Genomic DNA, 16943 nt, shown 5'->3' on the forward strand with positions numbered 1-16943 from the left:
AGGGTTAATCAACATCGATTACTTTTATTCCTATATGTAAAAAGTTAAAATTCTGTACTTAAATGAAGTACAAATTTTTATTTTTTACATATAAGTCTATATAAATTCAACCTACACTCAACTTCAATAAACCACTCGTTCTACAGGCTTGCGAGAACATCGCACTACTTGCACTATCAGGCTCCAATTACTACTATTCATACCAATCGCTATAAACTTTTCTCTAGACAATAGTCTATCACTCCGGGACCTGATGACTGATTGTATCTAATTATGAGCACACACGATTACGTCCTACCCTTACAATTAGTATTATAAATTTGTTTAAAATGTAATTACACTAGAGGCCCATACTTTATCATGATATAATTGAAATTTAAAGATACGAATTGCATCATTATTTAAGTTCATACCCGGAAAAGGGACAATACATGGTCCCTGTACTATAATTTCGTCATGTAATCTGTGTGATAAAATAGCAAATCTCATATCACAGTTTTAACTAATCTAAATGAATTATTATTTTAAGAGATTGCTACACTATATACTCCATAAAATTTGTTTAAACAAACATATGAATTGATTTGTCGTTGAAATCGATACAAGTGAAATTACGGTGCATTCATAGAAAAGGACGTAACATGTGCCTACATAAAATACATAATAAATATTTCCAATAGACAGTGCACATGTAGATTTATTAAAGAGTGACATTTCGACTATAAATTTTCTATCGCACCACATTATTGTAAGAAACCATTGGCAACTTTACTTCCTATAAATCTACAATGTGCATTGACTTACATTTACGTTCATGGTCTCTACATACCGAGTATCTTACTTTAGACAAAACAAGTCACAACCAAATCTACTTCACATTACCTCATTTTTATCCTAAACATCGAAGTTGACAATCCTTATAGTAAAGTATTAACATTCGCAATTATACAGTGAACAACAAAATGCCGTACTCGCAGACAAATATAATATTACACTTAAAGGAAATCGAAAGTTATTCACCGAAATACTAGAAAGTTAAAAATAAAAATATACCATAATTTATAAGACATTTTGTTTTGGTATATTATTTGATAATTTTATTACTTATTTAAAAAGAAAAAGTAATTCTACATTTAATGTTTCCTTAATCGTTAAATTATCATTATAGAATTTATGAAATTTTCGTCACTGTTGTGTACTGATAAATAAATTCAATAACAAAATTAACAAATATATATTGTAATATTTTTTGATACAAGAACATAAACAGTGACGTGCATACTATATATATATATATGGATAAGTAATGTTTAAGTTTCGGTATCACTTATTAATTATACTATTTATATGTATATATGTTATCATAGTTAAAGTTAAATTGAAACGAATTGTCAAGAGTTTAAAAAGATTACAATTTATCGGTTAATTTGCTCGATTTAATGTCCAAATTACTAATCTGTTACAATATCTGTTTAAAATTTTATTTAATCTAATTCTCGCTTTCGTTTGCCGTATACACAAAACTGTTTGCACGTCCCTGTTTCTAAGCAAATATTTACATAATCTCAAACAAATAATGTAAATATTTTAAATCCACATTGAAAAAAAAAAACAGTATTTCTAATTCGAAAAATAAGGATGTTTGAACAAATTCATTCTGAGCCATTACAAAAAATAAAGAATCGAATATACTTAACTGTAACACAATTAATATTATGATATTAGATACTTAAAGTAATTTCTTAGCTTGTTTCAATATGACAAACCTTTTTCGATACATACATAAGGTCTGCGAATCTACTCATGCTTTGACAATAAAGTATGAGTACATTCAACAGAACGACAACATACGGGCTCAGAATTAATTCGTAATAGAGAACAAGCTGCCAGCGTCAACATATAAAATGCACACAATAAAATAAATATGTACAAGCGGTGGGAGCTTTATTAATATACCCGCTATGATTTTTGCTACTATGGTAATAGTTTTGGTATATTTAAAAACATTTATGAATACAAAAACATTATATCTAAACATCTATACAAAACGTATCACCAGAGTAGCAAAACACATGTTTTGTACTGAGAGTGTATGGTCTAGAAACCACTTATTAATTATAAGCTTATTTATAGAATCTATTCAATGATTTCGAGACTTATTAAAGACAAACAATGCGGTTAACACCATCGCATATCCGTTTAACTTATCAACTAAAATTATATTTTACAGTGTACGATATGTAACGAGTGTTCCATCTTCGTAAAACGTAAATACACTTATCTGGTACAGACTATCACGAGGAATTAATGTTCACAGACAAAACACGGATACACACTACTAATATTACACTTAAATTTATTTCGTTTTAAAATTATATTGGAACTATATATGGATAACACTCGTTTTATCCTGTGTTTTCGTAATCACATTGTTTTAATTAATCAAAGTACGTCGAAACTAATAAGTTTGGGTGTTTTTTTAAGGTTTTCTTAAACTAGCGCTACTCGATTCACTAGTGGCGTCTTCCGTCTGCTTGTGTGAGTTTGTGTTGTGACTGGTTGGTATATGAAGCTGGTCTTCGCCCTTTTCGCTGTATGAACTGGAATAGAAAAAAACAAATTAGATGAAATGTTTTTAATGTTAACAATTTAATTTTATTCTAAAGTAATATTACTTTAAAGATGTATCTAATGCACAACTTGAATTTTATATAAATAAAAAGCAAGCATTTTTCTGCTAATTTCTTAACTTTAAAGAGAAATTATAATGAAGATTTACAAAACTTATTCGTAAAATAATTTGAGTCTCTTTAAACTTATAAAAAAATTAAATATATTTTGTATAAACTAGGAGTATGCTCCTTGAGTAAGTTTCGATTGATTTTTATACAAAGTTTTAATAGATTTACACCTTAACATTCAAATATTGTCTACATATTGTGCTCTTTTTCGGGTAGTCATATACAATTATGCATACTTTTTGCACTTCAATTAACAAAAAATATATACAGATAAATAATTAAGTATATAAATTACAAAGTTTATAAGTTGCATGAGACAGATCGAGTAAAATTCTAATGTGATATGAAAGCCAATATCTCATAGTTTACCACATATTTAAATTATATTTTTTAACATATAATCCTTTACCCCACCACCACAATGGAATGTGCGAGAAATAATCGATAAAAAGTTTTACCATCCCACAATTAAGCATCGGCGAAATTATTTAAATAATGTTATTTTCTATTCAAAATATATAAATATCATCAAAATTAGGGTGTATCAGTAGCTCAGGAGTTTTAATACGAATAATTGAGTATAAGTGTTGAGAGTTATTAGTTGTTAATTATACTTACTTGTATAATTTTCCGAAACGGATAGATCTAGTTTGACAGGTTTCGTTACATCGATATCGATCTCCTCGTAGGACTGGTCCAATACCTGATAACAAATATGATCATTTAATAAAACTAAAAAAATTATTCTATATAGATATTTGAACTTGGTATAAAATAAATTATAGTTGTTTTTAAAACCGCATTGGATTAGCAAGGTCGAATTAAATTCGAGCTTAAAACTTAAGCGATACACTTAGCTCAGGAGTGGGATATTTAATGGCTGTTATTGCGGATCGTTAAAAGTATATTTTATTCTTAGATATCGATTTAAAAGTTACGCTAATGTAACACGTAACAAATGGACTCAACTGAAAAAACTAAATTCGTCGTATATACCTAGTCTGAGACGATCGTTTAAGCGAGTCAAATGAGTTTTTTCATGTCTTAACGGGAAGTAAGCAAAGGACATACAAGGCGAAAAATAATGATTGATTGTAAAGCTTAGTGAAATTGGTCGTGTGATCTCGGCAAAGTGCAATAGATCCAACCTATTTCATCTCGTATGAATGAAATGAAATAAAAAGCGTTACGAGTGTCGGTCAGAAAAAAGAAATGAGAGAAGGGCGGGCGAATGAGGGTGATATGGTAATGAATAATAACCTCTATGTCACTGACGTCCTCTGCGGAGTCCACGTCTGCGACGTAGGAGGCCAGCGAGGGTCCGGCGGCCAGCAGCCGGTAGGTGCCGCCCACCATGCCGGTGCCTTCCACAACCTCCTCCACCTCCAGTTCCTGGTCTGACACCTCCTGGTAACAGGACACATATCCGGTTAAATCTCTACGTATTTTTTTTATTCGTGTCCAAAATATAATATGTTTAAAATACGTCATCATACTTGACAGCGCGTGTAAGAATCGTAATAGAAATACTTCATAATCAATAGTCTATTCTAAACGTAAGACTTAAGGCACGCAAACCTAAACAGACAATTGCGAATAGTCTTTATAATATTCCCTATAAACAGAAAGATATCTTGGAGATAATGATTATCTTGCTTCATAACGTTGAAAAAAGGTTTGTTGGAGTCAATCTAATTTGGTATGAGTACTAAAATCTTACGGCTACCTCAAAATCGTTGGCATTAGTTATTTAAGTTCTCGACCAATAATATCGCGGCAATCCAATGTCAGTTTTGACTTTCCTCTCCTCGTGAATGGAGGAGACTGTACTGGTCGATTTTAATTGTTTGTTTATATTTAATTACTAAGACTTCGTGATTTAAAATGATTGGACTTTATGCTTAGATATGACAATACGGACACTCATGTCATAGTCAAATTTGGTTTTATAATTCGCGATGTTAGTGGCTAAATCATCTGGGCATATAACACTATCAGACTCAAGGAAATTTATATATCATAGTTCGTAAACCATCGTTGTGATTGATACGAATGATTATTAAATGTATTTACAAATGTCACTTATACTATCTTAATTAGGTTCTTCCATTTATATAAAAAACGCAAAATTTGTCAATCTATACAAATGTTATAAATGCGAAAGTGTATGTATGTATGTTGTACTTTCACAGCTTAACCTCTGAATTTAATTTGATAAAATTTGGAATAAAGCAAGATTAAAGTACTAGGAAGCACTTAGGCTACTTTATATGCCTGACTGCTGAAGACTAGACTAGACTAGAAGCAGCAGTGACTATTAATAATACGTAAATAAATAGAAGCTTTTTTATTTACAAAAACACATTCGAACCAATTTAATATATTAAGGTGATATTTATTTCAGTTATTTAAATAAATAATAATGCAACTTTTATTTAAAAATCATTTACACAAAATTATCAAAGAATTTATTTATACGGAACCCCAAAACCAAACAAAAAAACATTAGCCTGGATGACATTATGCCTTGACATTGAATGTTTACTATCGCATCACAGCGTATTTGCATAAACAAGAGGTCACTCACAGAGGATATAAAAGTTCACTTCAAGAGTTTATAAAATATGTAAATACTTAAATAAAAAAAAAATAACAATTGAACTATTAAGTAATAATTAGTCCATTATATTACGTACTAATTAAAATCAAGTAAAAAAAACCTTATTTTATTATTTAAAATTTAATGAATCTTTAGCTTTGAAAAAAGAATTTATTAAATTATTTCATTTTTTACAATACCCTCATTATAAATGATTACGTTGCACAAGTACTATTGAAGTGAGCTATACGAATGATTATTTCCGTTCAATGTCAACTACTTATCCCACACAATTCATTAAAACCAAAAACGAGTCTTTACGTTTTTTTTTTTTTGTAAACATTAAAGAAGAATTGAGTGCAGTTAATATTTAAAAATATTAGTGCTAAATATAGTTCTACAAGTATATAATTGATTATATAATTAACTAAATGTAAACAAATGACTTTTACATTCTTCACGGTTGCTTAGTTTACCTAGCAACCTAGTTTAAGGGAATTGAAATTAAAATATTCATTAAAATAGTGGAACTTCATTAAAATTAATATTAAAAGAATTATATTAAAAATATTTTATACTAGTCTTTGATCACATCTCTGCACGTGTTTGAAGGCGTGTACATGTAAGTACATTAATCCATAGTTTAAATTAATCTAGATGGTATTCAAGTCTAGAGCCAATCTCTGTGCTAAATTTCACTACCAAAAACAATGTTCCCGTATTTCTTTACTCGTATCAAATTATACTAGCACAAGTAGACACATGAAATAATATCGGTGTTCGTGCATGAAAAAAGATCAACAATAATTTGAATGACTTAAAAATATTCAGAATATATTTAAAAAATATGTTTATAAAATTAACAAATTACCAAAGAATTTCTCATTACTGTTCATTTGTGGTTCACTTGTATTAAGTAATTAAAATTTGGTTCATCGTTGTGATGTTATTAAAGTAAGCCCTTTAAGCAACATTGTGATGGCGGGAAACTTATTGTCTATGAAAATCATTCCCAAGGAGTGTTGCTTATGCGCCCATAAAAAAATACCAAATCCTGTTTCCGTGCAAGTTTTACCGACTTTACATTGTATATATAATTTTTTATGAATAAATAAATATGAGACAACATCACATACATTACTCTGATCCCAATGTAAGTAGCAGGAGCACTTGTGTTATGGAAATCAGAAGTAACGACGGTACCACAAACACTCAGACCCAAGACAACATAGAAAACTAATGGTAATCTACATCGACTCCGGGAATCGAACCCGGGACCTCAAAGTGGTGTACCCATGAAAACCGGTGTACACACCACTCGACCATGGAGGTCTTCAATCTTTGAAACGACTGAATCGATTGGAGATACAACATAACCGTTTGAACACCATGTTCGCTCGAAAATTATCTTGGATATTGCTGATGTTCATGTTGATATGCTTGTTTACGGTTTGTGTTGTACTTTACTCTATGTCAATTTATGTTGTAATAGTTATCATTAAAAGTATCAATAAAACACTTAAGATATTTATAATTAAACCCAGTAAAACAAGATCTGTTAGGTCTTTATTAGAATTGATTTCTAGGTTTATGTTCACTAAGATGGTCTAAGATGGTTCGGTCACGCGAATACCTGGATTGAAATTATCTTGCGTTCCCTACTTGTCCGATACGTCCATCTATAATCATAATCTACATCGACTCGGCCGGGAATCGAACCCGGGACCTCGGAGTGACCCCGGGACCATGGAGGTCGTCTATGACAATATGATTAAGGCACCTGTTCGATGACGGTCTCGTCGTCCTCTGGTTCCTCTTTGACCTCAGGGTCGATCTCGAAGTCATCCAGTTCCGGATCCACGTCAGCATCACCGTCGTCGTCGACTTCATTGTCGCTCCCAAAGCCGCTGTATTTCATTTCACCTCGCTCTAGTGCCTCTAGGCTCTCTGAAATTAAAACGATGGATATTTAACTTTTGTTATTCTACAGTTTTTAGGGCAATTGTGCTGAGATGGCCCAGTGGTCAGAACGCATACATCTTAACCGATGAATGCGGGTTCAAACCCAGGCAAGCACCACTATATATATATGTGCTTAATTTGTGTTTATAATTCATCTCGTGCTCGGCGGTGAAGGAAAATATCGTGAGGAAACCATCGTGTCTAATTTCATCGAAATTCTGCCACATGTGCATTCCACCAACCCGCATTGGAACAGCGTGGTGGAATATGTTCCAAACCCTCTCCTTAATGGAAGAGGAGGCCTTATCTCAGCAGTGGGAAATGTACAGGCTGTTACTTACTTTTACTTTACTTTTAGGGCAATGATATTCTAATAAACAGATATGTTATACCCATACTAAACAACAGAAAAATGTGTGCCGCACCGGGGACCGTTTATTTTAAATTTCGTTACAAGTAAAAAGGATAGCTTGATAAAAACAATAAGTAAAAGGGATAACTAGATGTTTTAATTACGCAAAACGTATTACTACATAATTATGATGTATTATAAACGTATTACTGGAATAATTATGATGAAATCGACTAAAGGCAAACGTCCCAATTAGGACGTTTTCTAGTCTTCAGTTTTTGCGCGTTAATGACATATCTGTTTACTAGAACATCATTGTTTTAGGGATTAATGCTAGCTCATCTAAAATATACGATACACAAATCAATTATGAATTAATTATAGGGTTTTTATATGTTAAATGTATTTAATCTTTTATATCTAATTCGTTAGAAGGGTTATCATCAAATTTCGTATTAAAATTGTGTTTTATAATTTTTATCTTTTAATCGCTTAAACAGTAATTAAATATGATCTTAAGGAACTAAATCAGGTTTTGTATCCCACCACAGACGTGAATGAACTTGTTCAGATAGGCTGATAGAATTTATAATTTAATTGATTATTAGTTTTATATAATTGATTCGATATAAAATAATAATCGACTTACCTGGATAGATCATCGCTTTCTTGATGGCTTGAGGGTCTTTCCTTGACCATTTTTGTACCTCCTCGTCCATTTTACCGACTTTTGATGGATTCATTGCCCATAAACAACCTGTAACATAAAAATGACATTAAATAGTTATTCATTTGGTTAAGTGAATTATTATACTCTCTTTCACATGTATGTATGTATGTGTTTGATGTTTTGTGTGTGTGTGTGTGTGTGTGTATTTTACAAAAGCATACCTTTTCTTTGACTTCCATTTGTTGATGGTTTTTCTATTTTTTCGAAACACTTATTTAAACTAAGATTATGCCGGACAGAGTTCTTCCATCCATTTGGTGCCGTTTTGAAGTAGGGAAAATGTTGACTAAAATAAAAATAAATAATTAATTCACGAGCCACACTAGATAAAACTAATCAATATCGAATATTGGCCGGAAAATATAAAAAAAAAAACTCACCACATAAAATTATATATTTCAGAAACCGGTAGACTTCCTGTTCTGGAATTCTTTAGCGCCATTGCAATTAAACATGAATACGAATAAGCCGGCTTTGGAAATTCTCCCGCTACTGTTTTACTAGTGTTATTTACATATTTAGCTTGGCTCGTGTCCACGGTGAATGCACCGCTGACTGCTGTTTTAATTATTTGTCTACTATGATTTAGTGATGAATTGTCAATCAATATCGTCGCCTGATTTTTGTTACCATTTGCTAAAATTGTTCTAGATTGTTGAGCGTCCAATATGTGTATATTACCAGATATAATAGTTTTAGTTCCTAATGAATGAGTTATTTTTTGACTACTATTTAAAATGGAACAATTCTTGTTGTTCATTTTCAGTACTTCGGACTGGCTCGTTTTAATTCGAACTGTAGGTGTTATTGTAGGTATGCTATTGATTTTTGTTTTACTCGTATCTAAATCTTTTAAGAGATCTTTTACTACACCATTGTTTTGTTTTCTTAAATAGATAACCATCTGCGTCGCTTCCTCTATCGGTTTCTTGGAAATGGGTTCGTTGGATTCCTGTACTTTTGATACTTTTATGGCATTCGGGGAGAAAGTCAAATGACTTTTTTCTTCTTTGGGACTTGATAGTGATGTACTATTATTAAGATCATTATTGACAGCTGAAGTTAGCAATAGATTCGACGCTTCTTCTTTAACGACGCTCTTAACTGGTGTTTCCGCGAACGTCGATGGCATAACTGAATTTGGATTTACCATAACAGCATTCGCTTCTGAGCCGTATAAATCGAGATTGTGTACAAAACTCGATGATGAGTTGTTTAGCCACGTTACAGAGTTATCTGTATCCATGTCTAATAACGGCGGCATTTCTGAAAAATTCAATCCCAGCGAATCCTGAAATCATTTTGTTATTGAGCTACGTTTCATAATTTAAAAAAAGAACGTTTTATATTTTTTAAATTTTCAGATACTAACCGAAAAATCGGTTATGCTGCTTAAGTCTGTTGCTATTTCATTTTTGATGTCCATGTCCAGCATGTCCTGGAGTGAATCGGTTATGTACAAATCCATGTCTAAGCACGCCTATAAATAAAAAAAAATTGTTATTAAAAGAAAAATAGCATTTAAGCATTCTAATAATGAATATTATATTATCACATAGTACAATGTTTCGAAGTAAACTTTCGCGCCCTTTTTATTTCATAAATAGCGAGCATTTTTCGTGACGAAAGGAAGACGGGAATGAGTTCTACAACTCTGTAGTGAAACCTGTTCTTGTCTTTTGGTATGCGTTGCCCTAGCAGTGAAAGAGAGAGACTATATTTATAATGCTATCTCAGGCGGGTTCATTACAAGGACGTAGATATATCTATACTTACTCAATTAATATAATTCGATCATTGGTTCATTAAAATATCGTGTTATGTTTATTTATCTGGTATACTAGTATGTTTTCATTCAGATATTATATTATAGATGTTTATTTTCATTCATAGATTTAAGTACCATTGTATGTATGAACTATGTACTGGTATTATTTATTTTTGTAAGTTACTTTTTTTATCGACCTACATCAACAAATAATTAGTTGTCTTGGCGAGGGACCGGACTGGATGTTTCGTCGTGCTACCTAGTGGTATACATAAAAAACGTTAACACAGAGAGGCACATCGGAAAGGCTTCCATGTTTCGGGACGATATTTTTTGTCGGAATATCAACGTAGCTATAAATAAATTACTTGTTCTGTTACCACGTGGTCTCTTTGAACTATATACGAAAATAATCCACTTTCATCTTCCGATCGGAAGCGGTTACATTATGATAATATACGTATAATTTAATACTTCGAATATTCGAGTTTAATGCGCGTTTAAACCCAATATTGTTGAGACTTATTAGAGGGGGTTTGTAAAGAAATACAATGAGAAAGCATCTTCACGTTCTCGGCGTCGCAGTCATTATCTTTTGTGTCGTTACAAAGAAGTCAGCGACAAAAAACAAGGGACTAGTCAAGGAATGAAGGTAGCAGAGCATAAAGTTATTCATGGGAAGTTCACGACCGACAGATGTTGATAGATATTGGTTTCATCGTTTCAATGTACGGAGTTTACACACAATGATTAGATTAACTCCAATGAACGCTGTACACTTCTTATAAAATAAATTACTCTCGCTATTTAAGATGTCTGACGATTCAGTGTAAGTGTTATGTTCCTTTTTGTGTATATTATTCATAATTTTACGATGCAATTATTTTGTTGCATGTCTTTGTAAATATATAATGGGCAACTATTTTTTTGTTTGTCCGAGGCAGTCATTACGAATTTAAGAACATAATTCTGCCAATGCTAAATATTACATCTTCCATGACAATTTATGATGGTTTTAGATTTATGATAGTTTTTAAAGACTGTAATATTTACTTATTTATTTATGTTCAAAATACCAAACAATTTATTTTGTATAAGAATATGTCATGATTGTTTATCTATGTTGTATAATATACACATACAAAATATTATTCTGAATGCGAAACGAGTGCACTGACAGATAAGGGGAAACGTGAGTACCATATCTTTAGCCAATCACAGACAAAGTTTACCGTATTTTTTTTAATAATTTACCTTTCACTAATCTTTATCATATAAGTTTTTAAATGACAACAAGTCAAACAAACATTGGCTGTTAGTTCTACGATGTCAAAAAATTCGGTGATTATTATTGTTTTTATATTATATTATTATGTGAATATGTTTTAACGAATAATTCTGCGAGAAACTTTAAAATTGGGGTGGCAGAGAGAGACAGCAATATAAGATCGAAGGAGGGTGAATCGACTCCTAATGACATCGCAGCCGCCATTCCGCGCCCTTTGAGCTACTTTAGGCTGGCTACAAACATTTCTCTTTTTTATGAAATATTAATAAAGCAATATTTTAGAATTAAATGTATCAGTAATATAAAAATAATAATGAAAATGTTTATTTTATTTGTTCTATTGTTTGATTTGATGAACTATTTCAAGCATTTCGCTTGTTATAAATGGATGTAGGTTGTTGATGATGAATTGAATTTGATTACTATCTATACTAATCTGTGCTAGCACTATAAATGCGGAAGTAACTGTCTGTTTGTTACGTGTTTACCGTTAAACTACTGAGACAATCAAGCTTGCACACCAATGAAGGACATTGACAACGAAGCCTTTTATACCCTAAAACCTACGACATCCTTAAAACGCGGGAAAAACTAGTAATCTATAAATATGACTGTGTCGACCATAATTTTAGATGACTTTTTGTATTTTCAATTGCAATGTAACAGGAAAAAACGTTTCGCATAACAGGATTTTCTTTAATTTCATTGTCATGCTCTGAATTCGTCGTTAACTTTTGTTTCTCTTCACATACACAAAGATTGCCTCAATTTTGTGACAATCTTTAGAACCATAAATGTTATGTTGTGCCTATATAGTATTACACTGGCTCACCGACCCTCTCTAGTAGTCTATGATGAATTTTTGAATAATACCAAATTTAATAGCATAACTTTAAAAAAGATTTTCATAGTCATTTGCGTTATATTTATAGTGTATTATAGTGAAATTTTGCGAATATTTTTTTCGAATTAAAATACTTAATTTGAATATTTATGCGCATGTTTGACAAAAGCATTTTTCTTTTCAATTTAAATGAATAGGGTACGAAAAACGTGTCATGAGCGTTTTATTATTCTCTGTTTTTATGTTAAAATGTTTCACAGGCCGAAAACGTCTGTACATCCGTCTCGCGAGTGCCGGAGTACAGCCATGCCGCAGAGGGCCATGAACTCGCTCTTTATTACTTAGAGTTCATCTCGCTTACGTGCGATATGAAATACGAACTATTAAAAGATATTTTTGAAATGTTTCTTAAGTAGTTAGATAACCGATGCGACTTTTTATTCGATTTAAAAGCATTTCAAAAACAGGAATAAATTGAAGCATAAAAATGTATTAGCTAAATGAGTAATTTACCCAAAAGCATGTATAATCAATGTAACAACTAAGTAATAATGCTTACACAATATCCGCTAATTAATGTTTAAATATAACAAAAAATCAACGAGATTGTTCATTTGATACACATTTGCCTCAACGGCTTCAATTAAAACTTGTTCCTGCTAAAGCATGAATGACTTATATCAAACAACACAACTACATCAAACTTTTGAAGAATATTTTACAGATTAATATATTATTTAAAGTTGAAACTATTTGTAAGTAAACCGTTTCTCACACATTCACGAAAAAAAATATCATTGTGTTTTTACCCTGTTTGTAACTTAACAAATGTTTTGTTAAGAAGCAGGTAGTTGTGAACGGCAAAATCCGTCCGTTTGGTTTTTTTAGAGCACGCCTTTTCATTATTCACAAGTCAATAAAAGTCAACCATGTATATATTTAAAGTAACTTTTAAAATACGAACGTAACGATGCTTTATCTCATTTCAGGCTTTCAAAATTTCCCAGGAAATCATTTTGGTTTCCAGAGTAACTTAGTGTCATTCGAGGAATGATTTCAGCTTTACTCGTGAAAATGATAGTGGGGGGCCAGAGAGGCGCTGTGAGGGGCCGCCTCGTGTCCTCGAACCTGACCGCGCTCGATCGCCTTGAACTCGTCGTAGTCTGCTTGTACAAATTACCTTATGTCTACGATGGAAGTCTGCATTACCGCGAAAAATGTATTGCAAGAAGAAATGCTAATTAAATGTAGTAGATTTGATCTCGTAATGATAGCGCGTCTGAATTACGCCTAAACGTTAATGCCTGCATCCGCATTACGTACCATCATCTTTTGTAGTATTTTTTTTTACGTATAAATTAAACCTAGTGTCATATTCCTTAAATACTTATGTATAACGTCGTAATAGATACTTATATTGCAATCCCATAAACCAATAACAGTATACAGATTAAACAAAACGTGACCTTGATCTATGTATAGTAAACGTATATAAAATACATTTCTAAATTAAATTTGTTGGTTCTTTCTAAAACGACCTTGTTCTATTTAAACACGATAGCATTATTTAATTAATCATTAAAATATTCGCCGTTGAACATAGCCAAGTAGACAAGTAAGATATTTTTGTCTAGACGAGTGATTAGTTTTGAAGTTTCTATATAAATATGAGATAACTGAAAACCGATAGAAAGTTGCTTGGCGCGAAAATAATTCCGGCGAGTTTTCATTCTGCGCGCGCAGTATTGGATGGGACGAGGAGGGGTTCTGTATTGATTGGATGTACGGCTCAGTCACTCCCCTCCGTCTACTTCCCTGTTAAAAGGGAGGGAAACTGAAATATTCCTTGCGTAAACTTTTATATATTTTGCTATGTCGAGATTATGGAGATGTAATGTAAACTTTAGATTAATTGGAACGAAGTATTAATTTGACTTGAAGTATTAACTTGAAATATTCCTTTAAACGTATGAGGACTTTATGATGACATATTTAAAATTTTTATGTATTAAAAACATTCATATATTGAGTAGTAATTAATCATTATCAGTTTTACTATATATTTCTTACTTTAATCATATTTCGAATGATCAAATTATTCGTGATTAGTAAAATGATGACACCTGCCAGGTCAACGCCCTTTCGTTTTAAGTATTACTCAGCCTTGTGTGATAAGACACATCATTCATTTATATTTTATAGGTATTTTTAATAAGTTATTTTAAAAAACTCAACAACAAATATCATGAGATGTGATTACTATCGTGCCTTATTATTACTATATTTCATTTATTGGAAGTGATTTTTCTTAATTTTATGCACTTGATTAGTTTTATTCATAACAACAAATAAAGTGTTGTATAATTTAAAGTTATCTATATATATTATAAAGTTAATTGGGAAAAAAATTTAAGGTAATATTTTATATTTTTTATAAAAGTTCAGTCCATAAAATTCGTCACTTAAGACTGGATGTAAGAAACATTACACCTACGTATATTTTTGTTCGAATTTTTTTTCTCATAATCGTTAGTGCATAAACTGTCATTTTATACTATTTATTGGAGGAAATATAAGATGATTTGAATAAGATTGTACATTAGGAAACAGTTCGTAATGACTCGGTAATTTAATATATTTATGGTACTTATTAATGAACTTATCTGATTTTATAAATTTGGTAAGTGCTTTGGCTAATACAAGGACATAAACCATTCTAGGTCAGGAGGAACGTGTAATATGAGGCAGGGTAAACCTTAAGTGAAAATTAATAAAATAGGAAGGAACTTTTTGTTTTCGCTTGCTCGGAACACCAACCGTTAACATTAGGGGAGAGTGTAACGGCTGACAGAATAACCACAGGCGTGTGCGTCTGGTACCCACGTACAAAAACTACTACTACATTCACATATACGCACACAACAACAGGTTGCAGCCAGTCCCTTTTTCGTTGAGTGCACTTTCCATAGACTATTTCAATCAGCTTGTTTATTCACATATAAATTAAAAATAATAATAATAATAACAACAATATATGTATTTTTTTATAAAATGTAATTCAAATTGTTTATAAAGTATAAGCATACTAAATATGTGGTTTATATATATTTAAAAAAAATATATTAACTTAACATCAAACAAACAAATAAAGTGGATTAGGTATCGAGAACCAAAATTTCAAATTTTATTTTATTAAATTTATTTATATTTAATTTCAAAATTGATTAACTTAATTCTGTACACTGTGGCATGCGACACACAAGCCTACTCGTTCGATAACACACAACTACATTGACAAGGTGCACTCATTGTTAAACGTTTTGAAATTCTCGCTCGGAACCGGCCGTGGGAACCACATTACTACTTCGTAGACATAGTCTAAGCATTTAAAAAATATATCATTGATGTTACGAGTAAAATATGATATCAAAGTCAAATGATTATCTATGTTTTAAACATAAACTTGCATATTTATAAGTAGAGATACAATATCACACGTATAGTCACAACTTACGTTAAGTTCATTGACGGCGAATTGGCGCCGTTTTACCACATACTATTACGAATATTTATTATCGAGTTTTCAATAAAATAAAAACTTTTCCGTTAATCATGAATAAGTTTTAGGAAAACAAAACACACTAGTAATTACTAAAATAACTCGATAAATAATAATAATATGCCATCCTTATCACACGCCATATTATTGAATGTGCGCGAAAGAGACAAAACACGAAACAATTTCGTCCGTTACAAATATTTATACACCGCGTGTTTATAAATGTGTTAATTTAACATTAAATATTGGATTATTTGTTGTATTATTTACTGAGTGTGGTTTAAAAACTATTTAGCTTTTACAACAAATTATGACAGTCATAACACGTAATGATTTTAACGAGAAAGAGACTACGTAACAAAATGGGACGATTTCCCGCCACTTTGACACACATAATTACACGATAAATAGTTACATATAATCTTCCAGTAATGGCATTTCATCAAATACATAACATATTATTTATAACTTATAAAATATCAAAGATGTTTTATGAATGAATGACATTAAAAAGAGCGGGACACAGGTCTGTTACTTTCTCATTGCTCATATCAACATAAAAACATGTAAAAATAAACTTCTACGAATAAAATCTTACTTACCGAATATTTATTCCAATAAATATCCTTATGCTCAATAGAATAATCCTGAATTTCACACATTTACGTTTTTAGCGTCATGAAATTGACAAATATAACACCACTCACTCCATAGACTATGTATTCTGTTTTGCTATTATGTGAAAAGGTACACAAAGAATGGTTTCGTTTTCTATTGGTGGACTTGACCCACGTGACACTCTAACAAATGACGCGATTGGTTGAAAATAAGTTAAAGATTGACGTCACATTTGTTTAGCTTCTTTTTTAATTAATAATAGTTTTTTTGTGATTTTCATAAGCAATTCTACCTTGATAGAAAATAGTAAAATATTTTTTGAATTTATTTGATATTTAAGTTCACCAAACACGCGCTACTTTAATACTTACCATTTATCATGACTCGTGTATTTTCGACAACATGGCGGTTTGTTTACACCGGCATGATAAGGCGGGAAGTATTTTCATGGTTGGTCTGTCTGAGATTCTAATTGTGGCATG

At 31.4% G+C, this 16943-nt stretch overlaps 1 protein-coding gene across 1 annotated transcript; it reads right to left on the reverse strand.

The window, feature by feature from the left end:
• Positions 1–10: 10 nt before the first annotated feature.
• LOC124530269 lies at positions 11–16898 on the reverse strand. Its single transcript, XM_047104342.1, has 9 exons — positions 16446–16898; positions 9757–9864; positions 8765–9675; positions 8546–8670; positions 8304–8411; positions 7121–7287; positions 4002–4148; positions 3360–3444; positions 11–2600 (listed from the first exon to the last, which is right to left on the reverse strand). Exons 1-9 carry the CDS (start codon positions 16503–16505, stop codon positions 2491–2493), a joined length of 1821 nt encoding a protein of 606 aa, XP_046960298.1. The 5' UTR covers positions 16506–16898; the 3' UTR covers positions 11–2490.
• Between the last annotated feature and the right edge of the window lie 45 nt (positions 16899–16943).

This window comes from Vanessa cardui, chromosome 6 (assembly GCF_905220365.1).
Source record: "Vanessa cardui chromosome 6, ilVanCard2.1, whole genome shotgun sequence".
Taxonomy (NCBI): Eukaryota; Metazoa; Arthropoda; class Insecta; order Lepidoptera; family Nymphalidae; genus Vanessa; species Vanessa cardui.

Coding starts and splice junctions, on each gene's coding strand:
- LOC124530269 (XM_047104342.1), bottom strand. CDS start 16,505: ATGTGTGAAATTCAGGATTATTCTATTGAGCATAAGGATATTTATTGG. Junction 8,671..8,764: donor GAAATATATAATTTTATGTG/GTGAGTTTTTTT, acceptor TTTTTATTTTAG/TCAACATTTTCCCTACTTCA. Junction 7,288..8,303: donor GAAAGCGATGATCTATCCAG/GTAAGTCGATTA, acceptor TTTTAATTTCAG/AGAGCCTAGAGGCACTAGAG.